General features: G+C 40.2%; 1 protein-coding gene across 2 annotated transcripts in view; it reads right to left on the bottom strand.

Annotated features, from left to right (window-relative positions):
• Positions 1-21,263, bottom strand: part of Adk (adenosine kinase) — a 412,863-nt gene that overhangs the window by 377,450 nt on the left and 14,150 nt on the right. Inside the window, exon 1 of one of the 2 annotated variants that reach the window (XM_031362751.1) lies at positions 10,381-10,581. The exons of the other annotated variant lie outside the window; for it this stretch is intronic. Coding sequence (XP_031218611.1) covers positions 10,381-10,394 — 14 coding nt within the window. The 5' untranslated portion in view covers positions 10,395-10,581. Of the gene's footprint in view, positions 1-10,380; positions 10,582-21,263 lie in introns of those variants that run through there. 2 annotated transcript variants of the gene reach the window in all.

Genomic DNA, 21,263 nt, shown 5'->3' with positions numbered 1-21,263 from the left:
ATCCAGAATGTTCCTAAAATTGCAGTGGCCAAGCTCAAGGAAGACAAGGGAAGGCCTAAAGCACCCACGTCTGCCTGGGCAGAAGACTGCACACGCACAAACTACAGCTCAGCTGAGTGGTTAGGATGTGCCTCAACAGGCAGCCAGGATCTCCAAACACACTGGGAAACAGTAGCAAGTATTAACAGGAATGGGAAGAAACTGGAGTCCTCAGACACTGCTGATGCAACCACATTGGTCAACAAGGTTAAAGTTTCTAAAGAAGGGAGGAGGGACAGAGAAGAAAGAAGACAGAAAAATGGGGGCTTTTACCTCAAAGGAACAAAAAAAAAAGGTTTGTTCTGAAGCCAAATGTGAGTGATTATACCCAGAAATACTTTCCCCAAATGCCACACTCCAATGCTGTTAACAGTTTAATAAAGTTTTACAGTAACAGAAGAAAATCACAAATCAAGACCCTTTCTGAATACATCAGTAGAAACATCAGAAAAGCTGGGATATCAAACTACAGGCCTCAGATGTTATCTGTAGGGGCCTGTCTGTACATTCCAAAAGACTTACCTAACGGTCACAAAAATATTAGGTCACACAGAGAGGAAGGTAATAAATGGTTATTAAGTGTGTTAGAGATAGCCCAAAATAATTTGGCAACATTCCATCATTTCCACATCACTACAGTTCTAATGAGTCAGTCAGCCTTTGTTGTCAGCTTCTTTCCAGGAATTTTTGTTCACAAAATAACATAAAATTATCCTATGAAGCTGCATCCTTTCCTAAGAGAAACAAACATATGGCAACACAAAAACTTACACAAGGATGTTCACAGTACTATTATTCACAATAGCCAGACTGAAAATAGCCCATATAGCTGGGTAAGTAAAATATATCTACACACCAAAATGTATTCAACCATAAGAAGGAATGAAATACTGATAACTTGATATGACAAGGATAAACTTTAAAAGCATTTTACCCTCGCCAGCCTGATCTACAGAGTGAGTTCCAGGACAGCCAGGATTATACAGAGAAACCCTGTCTCAAAAAAAAAAAAAAAAAAACCACAAAAACAAAAAACGTTTTACTCTCTGAAAGAATTAAGGTTCACAAAGGAGTAAAATTACATGATTGTGCTCATGACACAACAGAATAAGAATTCACAGAGGTGCAAGTCTGAATTTCATCCCAGAGACCCACATGGTGAAGAGAGAAGCAAATCTTCCAAATGTCCTCTAACTTTCGCTCACAATGTGGGATACACACACCATACATAGACACACACAGACAAATAAATCTAACAGTGATAGGAGTCAATCATTTTATCATACAACTATAGTTCCAGCACTCAACAGTGCTGTGAAACAAGAAGTTCTCAAATTGTGAGCCAGACCTGGACTGCCACAGCAAGCCTCAGACTAGTCAGACACATAAACACAAACACAAGCATATACATGCACATGCACTGTCTCAAATGAATGAGACAGAGAGAGAGAGACAGAAGGGTGGGGACAGAGGGAGAGAGATTGAAAATAATGAGGGAGCTGGAGATGGTTAGCAGTTAAGAGCACCTATTTCTAAAGGACCTAGATTCGATTCCCAGGACCCACATAGCAGCTTATAACCATCTGTAATTCTACTTTAAAGGGATCTGACACCTTCACCTTTTTCTGGCCTCAAGCACACATTCTATGCACAGACATACATGCATGCAAAGCATACATACAGAAAAAATAAATAAGGGCTGGCGAGATGGCTCAGCAGGTAAGAGCACTGACTGCTCTTCCGAAGGTCCTGAGTTCAAATCCCAGCAACCATATGGTGACTCACAACCACCCATAATGAGATCTGATGACCTCTTGTGGGGTGTCTGAACAGCTACAGTGTATCGAGCCACAGTGAGAGGGGGGCCGGAGCGAGCGGGGTCTGGCTCTCTGGAGAGCGGGGCCAGAGAGAACGGGGCCAGCAGAGGTTCTGAGTTCAGTTCCCAGCAGCCACACACTTGATGGCTCATAGCCATCTGTACAGCTACAGTGTATTCACTCAAACACATAAAATAAAAATAAATATTAAAAAAAAAAGACTTAATTAAAAAGCAGAGGCAGGAAGATAACTCCAAGTTTAAAACTAGTCTACATAGCAAGCTTTATTAGGCCAGTAGGGATTACCTACTGAGACTCTGCCTCAGAAACCATGCATGGAGACGCAGCTCAGTGAGAGACAGCTTTGGAGGGCCCTAGGTTTGACTCCTCATGCCATAGAAAAATAAAGGGGGCAGGGGGAAGAATGTCATGTCAGATATGGCAACACAGGCCCATAAATCTCACCTACTCAGGAAACTAAAGCAGTAGAATAGCAAGTTCAAGGCTTATATGGGCTACAGAGTAAATTCACAGCCAACATGGGAAACTTAGTGACACTTTATCTCAAAATAAAAGCACTTGCCCACCATGCACAAGGCTTAAAGTTCAATCCCCAACACTGAAAGAAAAATGAAAGAAAGAAAGAAAGAAAGAAAGAAAGAGAGAGAGAGAGAGAGAAAGAAACTGATAAACTTATAATGAGCAGAAAAATCATTATAAATTGTACAGTTATTTGGCTAAATACAGATATCAAAGTTTTTTATGATCCAAAAGAAAAAAAATAGAAGAAGTCATCTGCTGAGCGCCAGATCTGCCAGCATCAGAGACCAACACTGAAGCGCCTATTTTGAACACTTCCTCAGGGTGACCAGCCACTTGGACTACTTCCTTCATGAAAAGGACACACTTAGTCCTTATTGAAATAGATACTTACTCTATCTATGGATTTGCCTTGCATGTAATGCTTCTCCCAAACCAACCATCCATGGCCTTATAGAATGCCTCATCCACAGTCGTGGTATTTCACACATTGCTTCTGACCTAGTTGCACCCCTACTCACGGAATCCACTGGTCTGGCCATATTCCTTCCATCCTGAAGCATCTGACCAGACAGAATGGTGGAATGGCTGAAGACAGTTACAGAGCAATTGGGTAACAGCACCATGGAATGATGGTACAGGGTTCTTCAGAAGGCAGTATATACTTTGAATTGATGTCCAATATATGGTATGGTTTCCTCACATAGCCAGAACTCACAGGTCCTGGGTGAGAGGGAAAGATTCCACTTACTATGACCCTTAATGACTCACTAGGAAATTGTTTGCTTCCAGTCCTGCAACCTGGTGGCCTAGAAGTTTTAGTTCCAGAATGGGGACTGATTCTCCCTAAAGACACAAAAAAAACATTCCATATAACTGGAAGCTCAGACTTCTCCTGGCCACTTTGAGTTTTTGATGCATTTAAGCCAAAAGGCTAAAAAAGGAAAAAAGAGTGTCAGAAGGTATGATTGATCTAGATTACCAAGGGAGAACTGAATTGCTTCTCCACAATGAGAATGTGGAGAGCAGGAGATCCTTTAGGGAATATCTCTTTTAGTACTACCATGTCTGTCCAGGCAGGATGACAAAGCACACAGACCCTTCAGGAATGAAGGTGTGGGTCACTCCTCCAGGAAAAGAACTAAGTAAGACCTTCTGGGTACTTCCTGAGGGTATAGAAAAAAAAGAATGGGTAGTAAAGGAAGGAAGTTATAAATACCAGTTAAGGTCATGTGACCAGTTGCAGAGACATGGTATGTAAATGTCATGAATATGTCCATCCTATTTTATTAAGAATGTGTCTGTATATGTATGTATAAACATATTATGCAATATTTATATTTCTTTATTTCTTTATAGTGTAACATCAACTGATATATTAGTGGTTATCACATTTATGAGACACTAAAAGACTAAGCATTCCTCAAAGGATATTGCCACCAGTTCTAAAATATATAATGCATTTTCGATTGAATGTAGAACTGTCATAAAATGTTAGGTGGAAGAATGACTAGGTTATTGTTTTCATTTGAAAATTAAATGTTACATAAAGAGATGTGATTATGTGTCAAGCTGACAAGAGGTGTACTTGGTTGTCACCTAAAACCTAAATATCTGAGCACACCTGTGAGAGATTTTCTTGATTTGTTATAAATCTAGGCCACGCCTTCGGGTGGCAGCCCACCTAAAAGGACATGAAAGAAGAACTTTTGCCCTCACTTTCCCTGGCAAGTTCATCCATCGTACTCCTGAGGCATTCCTTCACTGGTATTTGTACCTACTTCAAGAGTCCAACAGAGACCAAAGACCAGGTGAGACCAGCCTTGTACACTGAACTAGCAGACTCTTGGGATTCCCACAGGGAGGTAGCTATTGTTGGACTATCCACACAGACCACAACCTGTAAGCCAATCATAATAAATCCCCTTCAATTTTCAATCATCAGTTTTATTCCCTAGAGAGCCCTGACTTAAACATTGCCACATTTACACAAAGACATAGAACAGTGTTCTGAACTAAGGAATAGAAAAAGGTGGTAGACCCATTGCCAAAATGTGCAAAGCCTGGGTACTCTCATTAGCAGGACAGAAAGGAAGACAGAAGAAAAACAGGATGTTCGTGGTAGTTTTGTTCATTATAGCCAAAAATTGGAAACTACACAATGATCAGCCACAGTAGCATTGCTACCTACAAATGATGGGACATTATTCAGGAATGAAAAGGAGTAAAGCTACTGACACACCAAAATGGGCGAACTTCAAAATTATCATAAGCAAAACCCAAGCACCCCTTAAGTATATAAGACTCTTTATATGAAGTTATAAAATAGGCAAAGTAATCATCGTTAATAAAGAATGAAAGCAGCTCTCTGGGTGGTGAGGGGAACAGGATTAATTGAAAAGGAGGTGAAAGGGAACTTCCCAAAAATTGTCCTGCATCTAAAGCTGAGTGCTGTTTGTGCAAGTAACTATACTGTCAACACTCAGCTGCAAAGGAATGTAGCTCAATGTTGTAGCATGTGTGATACAAGAGGCTCAGTCTCCAACGTTGAGAAAACAACGTTAAATCCAGGATGTATGGTTTTACAGTGTATATACTGTTGGCATAAAAATATAAACTAACAAGGGTAATGTGTGTCCTTTGGCTATACAACCCTTCCATTTGTATACTAATTCTTATCTCTGTTACATATTCTAGAATAGTTCATCTCTGACCAGCATTATTTGCTTTTTTAAATTTCCTATTGGGAAATTCTTTTCAGCATACTAACTTGTTGAAATTTCAACACCTGGCTCCCAAAATCTTCATTCCACCATGTACTCCTGACTTCTCTATTATTTCCCTGCACTCCTCACGGTAAAACAGTTCTAAAAACCAGCCAGTTCCTCTGCGCTATATAAATGTGATTTTGTACATTCATTATTTATTCTGTGTGCGTGTGCGTGTGCGTGTGTGTGTGTGTGTGTGTGTGTGTGTTACTTATATGGGTGTCAGAGGACAATATGCAGGAATAGGCTCTCTCCTTCCACCATGTGAGCCCCTTTTTAAATCTTCGCAAAGTACCAATAATAGGGGAGGCATTATTATTGTTGTTGTTGTCGTTGTCTCTGCTGTTGAAAGAATTCCTAGGGGAAAAAATTCAGCAAGATTACATAACCTCCCAAAAATCAGACAGCAAATAAATGATTCTAAACTTCACATAATGTGCTTTTTTTTGTTCAATATACCACACTGAGACACTCAGGACTCTTTCAATATAAAAATGTTTGGTCACAGAGAAGCATCCAGATATAGACAAAATAGGGGTACAGCCATTACCCATGGCCTTATTTCAAATAACATTTCAACAACTAGAACTCCTATGACAATATGATTACACTGTATACATGAGGTGACCAGATAATTCACTATCCAAATGGATTTAAAAAAAAAACCCTAACAGTAATTATGTCAAGCTAATAGGCACCATCCAGCAGTTGCTCTGGGCAAACTAGGGGATGTGGTCACCTGGTTTATAAGACAGCTTTATTTATGTTTTATTGCAGCATTTTTTAAAAGCAACAACCAGAAATAAAGACAGACGTGGATGCTAGACAAATGCACCAGGAAAGGGTTAACATCTGGACAGTCAACCATCATTTGGTTCCAGTTTTATCTTTGACAGTTGTGCTTAATGTAGCAATTCTCTGACTGGAATGATTTGGAGTTAGAAAACCTTGTGTGTTTTCTCAAAGATGACCTATTTATAAATATGAGCATTAACAGCTGACAACACTGCACATAGGAAAAGGTTCCTATTTCAGTTTTCCAAGACAGATCATAGAACAAATAGTTTCAGTGTATCTTAAAAACTTATTTAGCTCACCAGGAAATCTCACGACATAAAAACTTACATAGCAGTCTGAATTTTTAAATTCTAAGAAAGAAAGAGAAGACAAGACAAGACAAGACAAGACAAGACTCACAGGTCCTAAAGTGAGTTTCAAAATTCTGCTTAAATGCTTCATAGAACCCAGACCAACAAAATTCCATCTTAGCCCTACTTTTGTCTCCATATAATGTTTTCCGTCTGAGTGGCTTGGAGGATTCTATTGGATGCACCTCAAAAGTCCTGAGTCTTAAAAAGAAAAACACCCCAAGACCCCACCCACAGCCCATATAAACTTTCCAGTGTGGGCTTAACCCACACTAGCAGTTCCAGCATGATGATGATGGAGGACACAGACAGACTGAAGAGTCCCAAAATAGTCTCAGCCAAACCTGGCCATACAGACAGCACAGCAAATACCCTCACTACTCCCAACGGGGTTCCCAGTGGTCCCTGGCACAACCTGGGAGTTGTAAACAACCCCAAACCAGACTGCACACAAGGTTATGAAGACAAGGCAATGTTTAACAGAGAAATTTTTAAAGTGTTATTCAGTAAAAAGTACACAAAGTAGTAGTGAACTATCTACATTGTCTCAGACTCTATTCATGGCTAACTAGAATGAATCACTTCCATTTGGAAAACAATTTCCACACAGAGAAAGAAAAAAATTCAAATATTTTCTAAATCTCCTAGACTTAACGCTTTAACTTTCCTATTGGAACAATTAAGAGTGACAAAAGCATTAATTTATCAACTATGTTCTAACATGACCCAAATGAAGACCACTTAGAACGGCTGATATACATAACAAGGGATAAAAGGTAGTTCTCCAAGGATAACCGATTTTGTAAGGCAAAAGTTTAGCTTCTTCATCACTAAAAATGAGTAGAATAAAATACAAATTATGACAGTCAGACCACCTCTAGCGAAATCATTCAAGACCTTAAGCCTGAAAAGATAGATAGTCTAATTAAAATAATTAGGAAATAAGACTTGACTGCTACAGGCTGGATAGAGTCAGTGGTTAAGAGCACTGACTGCTCTTCCAGAGGTCCTAAATTCAAATCCCAGCAACCACATGATGGCTCACGACCATGTCTAATGAGATCCAATGCCCTCTTCTGGTGTGTCTGAAATCAGTGATAGTGTACTCACATATATAAAATAAATAAATCTTTAAAAAAAAACAAAAAAGAGTTGACTGCTACACTAAAACTGACATCGCTAGGCTTAAGTGAGGTATCTCGAAATCTAGGATCTGTTTCAAGATTTGTAGCAATTTATGTAAACTTGAACAAATTATACTATCTCTGATTTTTAGTGTCTTCAACTGTAAAATGAGGCAATTACATAGGTAAGTTTGTTTCCTGTTTATAAAGTGAAGTTTCAAACATATCTTTTCAAGTGACATCATTTCCTAGGGGGGGAAAGGCTTTTAAGATAGAAACTATATTCCACTCATAAAATGTCTTGAAATTTAAAAGCATTGTACAAATAGTGGGCCACACCCATCATCTCAGCACTAAAGAGATCAAAGCAAAAGGATACCAATTTTGAGGACAGCCAGGGAGGGCTACTCTAGCAAGTTCTAAGCTATCCCAAGATAACAGTGAGACCCTGTCTCAAAATATCAAAATCAAAACAAAGTTTTAAAGTACAATTTCCCTGTAATACAGTACAATATCCCTGTAGGAGAGAGCCTGGTATCACAGCAGTGAGAGATTTCATTAAACAAATGCCCATGGTAGAAAGAATTAGAAAAGAGCCTCAATTAGATTGTAGGTATGTCTGGTTTCTAATCCTATATTCTTTGATAGTCATTGCAAAGTCACACGCTGCTATATTTAGCAACAATTATTTTAAGTGTGGGGTAAAAGCAAGAACACAGCACATGAGGTCCGATTTTGATAATTTGGGATCACCAGAAGGGGATTTTAAGACTTAGCTTTTGCATCACTATTAGGCTGGGCAGTAAAGGGGTACACCCGCCCGCCCGGCATGCTGACTGATGAAGACAAGGCATAACTGCCGTAGCTGCAGTCCTCAGGGGGCACCTGCCAAACTGTCATACACAGTGTCATTTGGCCTTCCTCATCCTCCCTGCCCACACTTGGTATAAAACAAGCTACTAGAAAGAGGAAAGCAAGACCTTTCCTACAAGATGCCTCACATCTTTATACTTTGTAGTTTTTTTGAACACTGAAATAAATGTTCTTCGAAAATTTAGTGCACTGTTTCTACAAAGGTATCAAGAGCTAGATTCACGTCCTAACTTTACTACTAAGACTTTGTGCTAGGCACTCAACTTTTCTTCAATTTAGTTCCTACATCAAAATGTGACTTTTTTTTTTTCAAGCCATGTTTCGGTAGCTCAGGACTTTAACCAGACCCGAAGAAGCAGACCAAAAAAAGAAAAAAAAAGTCACTTATCTACCTTTTCAAAATATATCCAGGGCTGGGCAGTGGTGGCACACACCTGTAATACCAGCACTTGAGAGGCAGAGGCAGATGGATTTCTGAGTTCGAGGCCAACCTAGTCTACAGAATGAGTTCCAGGACAGCCAGGGCTATACAGAGAAACCCTGTCTTGAAAAATAAAAAACCAAAACCAACCAACCAAACAAACAAACAAATCCAAGGCTGGTGTTAACTCAGACTTTTGAAAACAATTAGTACATTCCTACACTACAAACACATCTCAATTTGGACATTTCACCAGTGAAGAGTGGCCTGGAGTAAAATGGGCAATTAAACCCCCAGGGAGGATGTGCTTGTTGGGAACAAGGCCCTGAGTTCAAGTCCCAGGACATTAAAAAAGAATCTTTAGAAAGCATGTTTGGCCAGCACACCTAATCCTGTAGGGATGGGAAGGGACATAGGAATGAACAGAAGGGAAATTAACTGTTGCCATATAGCACTATCCTAATTTACAGTAAAATGCCATTAACTTTAAAAGATAGATTTATATGCTGCAACATCATTTACCAAAAAGGCCATATGGGTCTCCATGCTCCCACACCTGGCTTTCTCCTGCATTATGAATGAGCAGTACTCTTTGTCCACCTTACTACATAATTATAAATTTAAGAGAAAAGGCAGCCTCCTAGATCAGCACCACTGTGTCCTATCACACCTGAGGAAAAGGTTCTAAATGAGTAACAGAATTACCACCAAAAAGCTATTAAGTTACTAGGACTTAGGCCCTTTAAAGCTCATGGCCCCAAATTACTTCTCTTCAAATTTGTGCCAGGGCCTCCCTGTCTTTTGGAAAATAAAGGCCAAGATCTACTTTTAAATAGGCATTCCAAAACACTGGGTAAATGAGGAAACTTATTTTTTTTTTTTATAAACAGTCACATTTACATAAGCATTCAGTAGAAGCCAAATAAAGTGGGCAAGCCCACTTAGGTATAACCATTTGCTCGCCACCACTAACACAACCAAAAAAGAAAAAAAAAAAAAAAAAAAAAAAAAAAAAAAAAAGAGGAACATTCAAAACCCTGAACCTGTGATTGGGTGAGTCTGCTTCCATTATATCAAAACCTATTGCACTTGTGACGCTAATATAAAAGTAGGCAAACATATGGTACCTTCGAGAACCAAAGTACTAATTCCAGTCATAGTCAAATATTTTAGGGACACGCAATTTCACAACTTGGGAACAATCTACATGAGAAGTGCCAACTTTACGGATCTGCTCATGGCTAACCATGAAGTTCTGTCAGAAGGCATGACACTGAGGAATGGGCACACACTGTACAGGGCACATTCCCCTGGGGCCCGGGTCACCCCACAGTGGGTCGATGGGGGCGGGAGGCAGTTTTTCATGAGAAGTTCATTACACACACACACACACACAAGTAAGCCACAGACCTTGGAATCTGAGCAAGGGTCACCTCAAGTAAGTGGCAACGAATAGGGCAGCGCCTTGTGCTACTAATCCAAAAACTTCGGAAGAAACCAGAAATGTACCGGTGAGAAGTGTGAGGGGGAACAGAAGAGGGGCTAGCGGCAAAGGGAGGCTCTAGACCCAGGGAAGGGGCAATAGTTCTTCCTGAATCTGCAAGCTCACGCCCAGCCGGGGCACAGCTGAAGCGGCCGCCCTCTGCTTACCTGGTGGACGTCATGACTTCACCTACCGGTCCCGCACCGCAGCGCCCCGCGCCTGATGTCCGATGCTCGGCGTCTGTCCGGGTAGCAGTAGGTACCACAGCAACTGCTCCCCAGCTCTGGCACTCAGCGACAGAGAGCGCGTCCTCACACACCCCGCGCGCGGGCGGCCCGGGGAGAGCTGGCCCCACCCGCTGATTGGCTGCGGCCAGAGGAGGGCGGACGCCCCGCCCCCGTCGGTCCGCTGTAGCCCCGCCCCCAGAGCTGAGCGCGGAGGCTCGCTGCCCGCGGGGCTCGGTAGGACTCGGTCAGGCTCGCTGCCACGCGGGCTAGCTGACCAGCCAGAGGGCTGGCTAGCGGGCACAGTGGCCATCTTGGGTCCTGGTAACCACTTCCCCTTGCCCTCCCGGCCCCCCAGGGCAACAAGGTTGAGTGCCCGCCTCAAAAATGGCCGCGCCGCTGGCAACCGGGTTCGCAGTCACATGGGCACGCTCTACCTCGGCGAGCTCAGGTCCCTTTAACAGTCTGGGGGGGAAATGGGACGCTGTCAGGACAAATCATGGACGTGGTTTAACAGCCCGCAAAACCTCTTCTGCAGACGAAAAGCAGCCACCTGGGAAACCTCAGGCCGGGGAAAACTAAAAGCGTGGCAACAGCTGCAAGGCGCGCTGAATTCCAAGTTGCAGCCTCGGGGAGTCAGCTGCAGATGATCCCAAACGTTCTTGAACTTCAGAAACACTTAAACAGTTATCTATTATAAATGTATTTAGGGATCATCAAGCTGTGAATCAGGATCTAAGTGAGGTGAGGTCCAAACAACCGGTATTTTTAGTGTGTACCCAGGTGATCCATGTATGTACTAAACAAAGTTTATATCCTTCTAACCAAACTACCCAATGCCCTATTTGCCACGCTTGTCAGATTACCTCGCTTTCCCCAATATCTGAGCTGTAAAACAAGCATTTAAAGCTACAGGAAAAAGATTGCTGAGCTACGTTGAGCTCAGTGAGCTACGGTGAGCTAAGAAACGGATAATGAATCACTAAAAAAAAAGCTGCGGGAAAACAAACACAGGGGGTGGAATCGTAAATGCTTTATGCCCCGAATAGCTTTTGTTTATTCCTTCTTTATTCTCTGTGTAATAATATTTATGTTAGCTGAGGACACATCCAGCAGCACTCATTTACTGAGCACATTACAATGGTGATCAATTTCCTTGGTCTGACATATATCGGAAACAAGTCCAACACTATCAAGGCATAGGATGGGGGAGAGGGACTGAAGGCATGGTTCTGCAGTAAAGTGTTTGTCTTGGGAGTATAAGGACTTCAGTGCAATCTTGAGAATCGCTAAGGAGGAGGGGAAGGGAGGAAGATAGCTCAGCCCTGAAAGACTGCTAGCAAGGCTAGTCTGGGACCTGCGTTCTAGTCTCAGAACCCACTGGATGGAGGCAAGTACTGTTGCCCATCCTCTGACCTCCAGATACATATAAACCATGAAGAACGTCTCCAACCCCACAAATTTTTTTTTTTTTTAATTTTTAAATGGGTGCTGCTGTCAGGTGACTGACCTTCATATCCCTTATCTCAAGCAGCATGGCTTTCTGCTACAAGTCTCCTCCTCCCTTCCCGACAATTTAAAGATTTACAGCTTGTCTACAGTGAGGTTTTCCTCTTAAACTCTAATAACCTGTCCTTGAGCTTCAAAAAAGGAGGATGGGTGGAATGTCATAGTGTGTACTTGGGAGCTGAAGAGACGTCTGTCTCAGTGAACAGGGCACTTGCTGCTCTTCCCAGACCTATGTCCAGCTCCTAGCTGGACATTAACCACATTAGGTGGCTCACAAACATCTCTAACTCCAGCTCCAGAAAATCCAGACTCCCTGGAACCTACACACATGTGGCACACATCTGCACACACAAATAAACAAAAAATTTGAAGGGACCAAGGAAATCAATGGACCTAACTTTAATGTTAAAAGTGAAACAATGGAATTTCTCTTGAGGCTCAGAAAAAATATAGACACCAGTCACTTGAGAAACTTGCACACAAAAATATTATTTCAACGAACTGGACTTAGATGTGATTGTTCTTCCAGAGTCAGTTGGGTAAAGACAAACTGAAGAGGCTGAGGAAGGAGCTAGAGAACAGAGCCTACATACACTGATCCTCTCAACTGCTCTTCTGTCCACTTTATCTAATCTTGGTTTGGGAGGCTGCTATAAAGCAGACAGACAGTGAGCCCCAAGTAGCTAACTGCCTCTAGATAGCAGAACAAAGGTGTGGACACACCTACTTACTAATCTTTTCAACAGATACTCCCAGGCCCAGAAATAACAGCAATGCTCTTAAAAAGCAACCAATCTGTTTTTAGGAGTACAATAAAATGAAAAAGCACTCCAGAACATTTTCAGTGGGAAGATAAATGAGCACATTTAGAAAAAGTCTTTGCCAATGCTATCAGAAATTTCATTTTTTGAAGCAGTTGTTTATTAAAAAGTAGACAAACATGAACAAATATTCTACATCCAGTTATAAACTTGATCATTAACAATACCAAAAGTGTATTATGTACTGTAAACCAGTAGCAAAGTAATATTTCAGTAATAGAATATTATAGGGTAACTATGAAATGTTTCCATATTTTTTCAAAGAAATAGGAAAATGCTCAGACATAGTATAAAATTAAAAAAGCAAAAATACAGACTATAATCTGTGGAGTTTTTAAAAATGCATACCGTATAGTCATTTAAAAAAAAAAAAAAAGACTGGGAAGAACACACCTAACAATCATCATTGCATTTCTTTCCATGGAAAGAAAGTTTACATAAAATTTTCAATGTTGATATAGCTTTTAAATTTTCTAACACTCACTGTCTTTTGTGTTTACTGTTTTTGTTTATTATCATATTTATTTATGGGTTGTCCCACACATCCCATGGCATGCCCATGGAGATCAGAGGACATCTTTCAAGTGTTAGTTTTTTCCTACCCTGAGTCCTGGGATTGATTTCAGGTTTGTCAGGCTTGGTAGCAAGGACCTTTACCTACTGAACCATCTCCCTGGCCCAAGAGGGTTTTCTTCTGGAGGTTTCTGGTTTGGTTTTGTTTTCTGAGGACTTTCTGAGCTGTACCTCCAGCTGTCCTAGAACTCACTAACGTAGCCCAAGCTGACTGGCTTTGAACTCAGAATCGTCTGGCACTGCTTCCCAAAGCCTGGGATTACAAGTGTGCACCACCAGGCCCTCCTACACACTGGCTTTACAGTCATTAGCACTTTTATAATGTTAATTACTTTTTTAAAGGTTTTACTTAATTTTATGTATTTGCTACACATAATGTGTGTGCACCAGAAGGGTGCAGATACTTTTTTATTTGAGATAGAATCTCCTTATATATCTCAAGCTGGCCTTACATTCACATTCTCTTGCCTCAGCATCCTAAGTGCTGGGATTATAGGCTTATAGCACTATGCTACCTCCATGATAGTAATTTTATTTAATAACATTATTGTTGTTATATATGTAGGTGCACATCTGTGTATTTATGTAGTAATGGGGATTAGACCTAAGACCTTGTAATGCTAGACAAATACTCTACCACCTACCTAGATACCCAGTACTTTGTCATCTTAAAATGGCTTAAAAAGGTAAAACATCCCTGCTCTTTTAAAACTTCTATAATTTAAAGAACACAACAAAACTATCCTTATCTTTAGAGGATCTGGATATTTTTGTAAATGTTGTTTTTCATGTACTTGAATTTTTTAAAGATTATTTATTTGATGTATGTATATGAGTACATTGTAGCTGTCTTCAGACACACCAGAAGAGGGCATCAGATCCCATTACAGATGGTTGTGAGTCACTATGTGGTTGGTGGGAATTGAACTCAGGACCTCTGGAAAAGCTGTCAGTGCTCTTAACCTCTGAGCCCATCTCTCTAGTCAATACATGAACTTTTAAAGACAGGAATAATAATAAAATATCTGTGATTTTCTTGGTTAATTACTTTGTCACAATTTCACAATAATTAAAAGTAAAAATACCACTTTGGGCCTTTGCTTGAATAGCCCAGTTGTCATCACATGGATGTGGACTATTTCCCACATGACACTTAAAATGTAGCAGACCAACCCCCCACACACATCCCCTTACTAAATACTAAAAAGATTGCATGTTTAAAGCAATTTCTATCTTACTCACAAGAGAAAACATCTTACAATTTATGTCCCTGTATGATTTACCACAAGAGGCAGAGACAACCTGGTCTATATAGTGAGTTACAGGCCAGCCAGAGTTACAATGAGAACCTGTCTCAAAACAAACAAAGGTATACCACAGTATAAGGTACCAAAAATAAAAAGGGGTGGCTAGAAATGTTGGGGTGGGAATTCTTTTTCTTTTAGTGATTTATTTTTATTGTTTTGTAATGAAGTGTATACATGTTGCTGAGTGAAGAAGAGGCCAGAACAGGACACAGAATGCCCTGGAGTCGGAGCTACAGACAGTTGTAAGTAACCTGACTGGGAGCTGAGGACCAATCCAGGGTCCTCTACAGAGCAGAATATGGTCTTAACCATTGAGCCACCCTTCCAGCACCAAGGAGATAGGAATTTTAATTGTGGGCCTGCCAAAAACTTTCTAACCTTCAACAAATCGTTCGATCATCAGCTTCCTTATCTGAAACACAAAGTAGTTCACTCTATGTGACAGATCAGATTCACATCAGTTCTTATTAAAGAAAGGACTATGGACTTCTGTCCCAATACAAACTGAGTTGTCTGTAACAGTCCCAACTGTCCTGGAACTCCCTTTGTAGACTAGACTGGTCTCAAACTCAGAGACCCACTTTCCTCTGCCTCCTGAGTGATAAGACTAAAGGTATGCGCCACCCCATCTGGCTCTTGAGTTGTATTTTTAAAGAACCACTTAACATTAGTTTTAGTTAGAGAGGATCATTCAAATAAATGCTGGAATATATATATAGCTATCTCAAGGCATGTTACAAGAAGTTGACTATTTCTGATTATCTGCATATTCTTAGGTTATATTTCATTTTAATGTTCCATTTCCAAATAATCTTTAAATGGAGCCTGACAATTCATTGGAGATTTTGAAGTGTACACTAATACTTCACTGACTGAACTTTAGTAAAAATTTTTAACAAAATTCTCTCAGGCATATCCCCACAATTTTAATGTGTTTAATGTGTTTAATTTTCAGTGAACTGGTGCTCAATGTAAACTACTTAAAAGTACACAACACTGCTTCCCAAGCATTCATTAATTCATTAAATATTTACTGAGTGTGGTGTACACCTTTAGTCCCAACACTAGGGAGGCAGAGGCATGTGATCTCTGTGAGTTCAGGGCCAGCCTTGTCTATGTAGCAAGTTTCAGGCAAGTCAGGACTACAGTGAGATCTTGTCTAATACACATGTACACTATACATATATACCTCAACACACACACCTACATAAATGTATGTAAATGTATATATAAATATATATGTATATATAAATGTTTATGTATATGTATATATACAAACATATATAATGTGTGTATACATGTATGTATGTATGTGTGTACGTATGTATGTATCATCTCCTCCTCTGTACTAGACACAGATACCCAGCAAAGATAAGCAATTCTCCTTTTGCAGAATTTACATTCATCTATAGTGTTACAGATGAATAACCAAGTACCAACAAGAACCACCAAATGATCAAAAGAGCTACATGGTAGGCACATAAGGTCTTGTGCTCACAGATAAGCACTAGGGGAACTAGGTATGTTAGACACATGGGGCTGTTCCTTCAAGGGAAGGGATGCATAACTTATTATCCACCCAGAGAGGCTGAGAGTGGATGTGGTTAACAGCCTGGTGACCTTTGCACTCTGTGTGTCCAAGACCACACTGGACTCTCCCCGAGACACTTATCATGAGCTTGTCAATCTATAGAATCTATCTTTATGGAAGGTGTCACATGTAGTCAATCTACATAAACCATCTTTATGGAAAGTGTCACATGTTGTCAATCTACAAGTTTACACCAAATTGTGCTGTGCTTAAATATGCATAAAATAAACCACTCCAGGTCAGACTCCTGATATCTGAACAAACATGGGCTACTTAGTTGTGCTGAACCGAACTGCCCTCCTGCCTCTCAGACTGTCACTCTGCTGGCCATGGTGGTATTCAGAGAATTACAACCAAGACATCAATGCAGGGAATGCCTTTGCATTGGATCGTCAAGAAAGTTCTCTCTCTACCAAGGGAAAATTCATTGACAAGAGCTCGGTGGGGAAGCCCATTCCACACAGGGCAAACCTAAAAGATCTAGACCACTGCTGTAAAGAAAAACAAATAAAAAAGGACATCATCTGGCCACAGATCTATGAGATACAATGAGCCTAGAAACATGACAGGAAGCCACTGTCATTTAAAACAATGGAAAACTGGTCTTACAACGGTTACCAGGACTTTATATGTGCTGATTAGAGAAGAGAAGCAGGAAAGCAAAAGATCAGGAGCTGGGTTCAGCAACCCGGGGATGCATGCAAGTGCTCTGAAGCACAAAGATAGGAAGAGATATGAAGCAGCTGGATCCGGGAGTCATTTGCTAGAGAACTAGACATGGGAGGATGGAGCTGTAACTCACTGATAAAGACACTGGGAGCTTGGGAGACTACAGTCAGGGCCAGGGGCGGACAGCTAGGAAACATGATTTATTTTCTAGTCTATCTTTAGCCATAATGCTTTCTGTTGTTGTTGTTGTTGTTGTTGTTGTTGTTGTTGCTGTTGTTGTAAGATTTTTAAAGTATTTTAAAGATTTTTAAGTATTTTGCCCACATGTATGTAAGTTCACTACATGTATGCAGAGCCTGTGGAGGCCAGAAGAGGGCCCAAGAATCCCTGTAACTGTAGCTATATCCTATCATAAGCCACCCTGTAGGTGCTGGGAACTTAGGTTCTCTACTAGGGCAGCAAGTGCTCTTAACAATTCAGCCATCTCTCCAACCCTGTTTTCTGTTTTCTACCAATTAAATAAAAATTCAGAATTTGACTTGTGTATGCAGTTTCACCGGGAAAAGAGCCTAAAGGGGAACAATCCTACTTGAACATCTTTTAGCAGCCTCAGGTATGTAAAACTTGCTGTTCTAATTCATCTACACACAATGCTGTATATGCTGCAAGTTCCTTCCTATTGGAATTACAGCAGCCCTGGCAGGAAATGCCTTACTATCACATTTTATATTTTACAGAAGAAAAAAATCAGAAGCTCAAAGTGGTCAAATTATACATTTGCCTCTTGTCATACTTCATAGACCAGAAATGCAAGCCATGGCAGACTGACTTCCAAACTGGGGCTAATTACATACTGTTCTGACAAGTCTGAGACTTTATAAATACCCAAAAGTCTCACACAATTTTACCCACGAGGCAGAAGTCCAATCACACACAGCTTTCTAAGTAGCTACAGCTTTGTACAAAATACGTTCATTGCTATTCTTAGATCTCAGGCTTTGAATTTTCAACCAAAGTCTCATTTCTGCCAGAATGACTATTTTTTTTTAAATCAAAACAAAACAAAACAAACTTTTCTTTCCCACCCTCCAAGAATTTAGGAGCCAAGAGAGTGTGACAGCATTCATATATAATCTCAGCCATGGGTAAGCTGAGGCAAAAGCACACAAAGTTCAAGCATAACTTGAACTACATAGTTTGAGGCCAGCCTGGAGTACATGGAAAAAGACTGCTTCAAAAAAGAAGGGGGAAAAGAATAGTCAATTTACTATTAAGTTAAGTAACTTATCTCAGATATTTAGCTTGTGCAAATCAATACTTCAGTCCATTCTGAATTTCTTACCCACCAACTCTTGGAGCTGAACAAAAGCCTCTGACTTTGGAATAGGAAAGCACATTCTCTGCAAAGAAGACATTTTATATTGTAGCTACCTACGCATATGCACAGGCATACACATAACTGAGACAGTTTCACAAAGTAATAGGGCGCCGATACTTTCTACCTTCTTCCCCTCTCTCTCTCCTCCAGAGGACAGTCTTCTCATTAAGTTCTATCAGTCTGACTTCAAACCCAAGACGCCCCTGCTCAGCCCCCTTAGTGCTGAGAATTAGAATTTGCCACCAAATAGGTTCCTGCTTCTCTTTTATAAACTACTGACTAGGTAAAAAAAGACTGATTCACAATTTAGTCTGAAAAATATTTCAGTCTGTACTCTTTCTTCACAGGTGGATTCACAAACCTAAAAGAAAACCCTTTAAAACCTTGATATCCAAAGCTCTTTTCCTTGTCCCATGCTAATAGCCCAAATGTATATCCAGAAGTTTTTCACAAACTCACATATCTCAGAATATGTGAAAAACCAAAAAGTTACAAAGAAGTCACAAAGGAATCAGGAATAGCTGAGAGGAACTAAGAATGTTTCTCTTTCCCTTCCTCATTCACAAATCTATTTCCCTCTTCTATTTCTTTTTTCCTTGTTTATGAAGCAGGATAAAAATGTAATTTTAGGATATTTTAAATACTATTTAAAGAAATTTTACAATCATACTTTTAAAAATAAGCTACCTGGAAAAAGCTGAAGAGATGGCTCAGCATTTAAAAGCACTGGATGTTCTTCTAGAGGACCCAGGTTCAATTCCCAGCACCCACACTCTGGCTCATAGCCATCTGTAACTCCAGTTCTACGGTACCCAATGCTTTCTTCTGGCCTCTGGGAGCACCAATACCCACAAAAAGCATACAGGCAAAACACTCATGTACATAAAAAAAATTTAAATAAGCTACCTGAAATTTTAACAATTATTTATACAGGTTACTTTTTATTTGTTTTTTGTCATTGTTGTTGTTGTTGTTGTTATTGTTTTGTTTTATGATATTTTGAAACAGTGTCTCATTATGTAGCCTTAACTGCCCTGGCACTTACTTCAGCTCATAAAGATCTTACCTCTGCATCCTGACTGCTGGGTTAAAAGTATGAACTGTCACTCCTGGCTCTATTTTTTATTTATTTTCAATTCTTTGCATTATATGTATGGACTCACAGGTGCTCTCTGTCCACTATGTGGGTCCTAGAGAATGAACTCAGGTCACCAAGCTTAGTGACAAGCACCTTAACCTGCTAAGCCATTTCACCAGTCCTGTTTGTTAGTTAGTTGGGTGTCTGTTTGTTTGTTTGTTTAAGACAGGTGTTGCTATGTTGATTTAAAAATTCAATCCTCCTGCCTCAGCTTGCTGAGTGTTAGGGAGTCACCAATACTGAAGCTGAAAGTTTGGGCTTTTCCCCCCCTTTTAACAGTCCATGGCTCAAGGCTATTTGTTTCAGTGGGTCATTTCTAAAGCAAAGGAGTTTTCATCTTTGCAGTTTTGATAGGATTTTAAATTATTAACAGTATTAACAGATTACCAGCTTCTTAGAAGATTACTAGTAATTGTTCCCTGTGTAAGACCAGAATACTGGCTAAAGCAAAAGCCTGTTTAATGTTTTAATCCTACACACCACTGTTGACTGTTGTTTTAGATCTCAAAATTTTGGATAACTGATAAAAATATTATGATAAGACCTCTTTTACACATGAAGCTTAAATTATTTTACTGATCTGTTTTCGTTTTACATTTAAGTATGTGTACCTCTCTGTGCCACATTTCATGTTTGCCGGCTAAGTCCTAGTCCTGAAACTCAATGTATGATTATAGGCACAAGGGTCTGCATTTTTATCCTGCAAAGGTTTTACTTTATGTTTTATGTGTGCACTTGCACAAGCATGCCCACATGTGTAGATATGTATTTGCTGATGCCCACGGAGGCTACAAGAGGCACTTGATGCAGGTACTGGCAACCAAACTAGGCTCCTCTGAAAGAGGTGTAAGCATTTGTAACTGCTGAGCCATCTCTCCAGCCTCCATCCCACATTATGTTGACAACTAATAATACTAAAAAGATAACACTCAAATTACTAGAACCAAAGAAAAGTACAAAATCTCTGAAACAAACTTAAACTCATCAAAAATTATTCTCTTGTTGGGGACATTTTAACTAGAAAGCAAAAGCAACACTGGCTTTTCCGAGTTATTAATTAGAAAATACAAGCTGCTCAAAATTCAAACTCAGTGAGTTAAGCCATCAGTGAAACATACCTTTAAGTGTGTGTCACAGAGAATATTTACTCCTGGGTGGAAACACTGCATCTGAGGAGCTGAGATGGCTCGGCAGAGGAAGGCATGTGCCAAGCATCATAACTGGGTTCAATACCCAGGACTCAGAAGTAGGAGAACCAACTTCCCTCAAGTTGTCCTTTGACCTCAGCAAACATGAAATGTGGCACACAGAGGTACACATAACTTAAATGTAAAACGAAAACAGATCAGTAAAATAATTTAAGCTTCATGTGTAAAAGAGAACTGGAAAGTCAAAAGTCTAAAGCTGATTACAAATCACACTCTTTAAATAGTATATGTACCTACTGCATACAGAATTCACTTTAAGGGCTTCCAATTTGTAGCTTTGTACTGTAATACAAACAGCAAAGAAGGATGAGTCAGAGGCCCTGAGTGTGAGATGAGTTCCCACTATGAACTTTTTTTTGTTTGTCTGTTTGTCTAGGTTTTGTTTGTTTGTTTGTTTGTTTGGGGTTGGGGGGTGTCCTGACACTTTCTCTGTGTAGTCTTGGCTGTCCTGGAACTCAATCTGTAGACCGGCCTTGCATGGAGAAATGCTTGACCTTTGGATTTATTTCTCAACTAAGGGCAGCTTAGATGACGTTAGAAGTACCAATAAAAAAGTATAAAGAGGCCAGGAGGTGGTGGCACACGCCTTTAATCCCAGCACTTGGGAGGCAGAGGCAGGCGGATTTCTGAGT

Source organism: Mastomys coucha, unplaced genomic scaffold (assembly GCF_008632895.1).
Source record: "Mastomys coucha isolate ucsf_1 unplaced genomic scaffold, UCSF_Mcou_1 pScaffold9, whole genome shotgun sequence".
NCBI lineage: Eukaryota > Metazoa > Chordata > Mammalia > Rodentia > Muridae > Mastomys > Mastomys coucha.
This window is presented reverse-complemented; position numbering and strand designations above follow the sequence as displayed.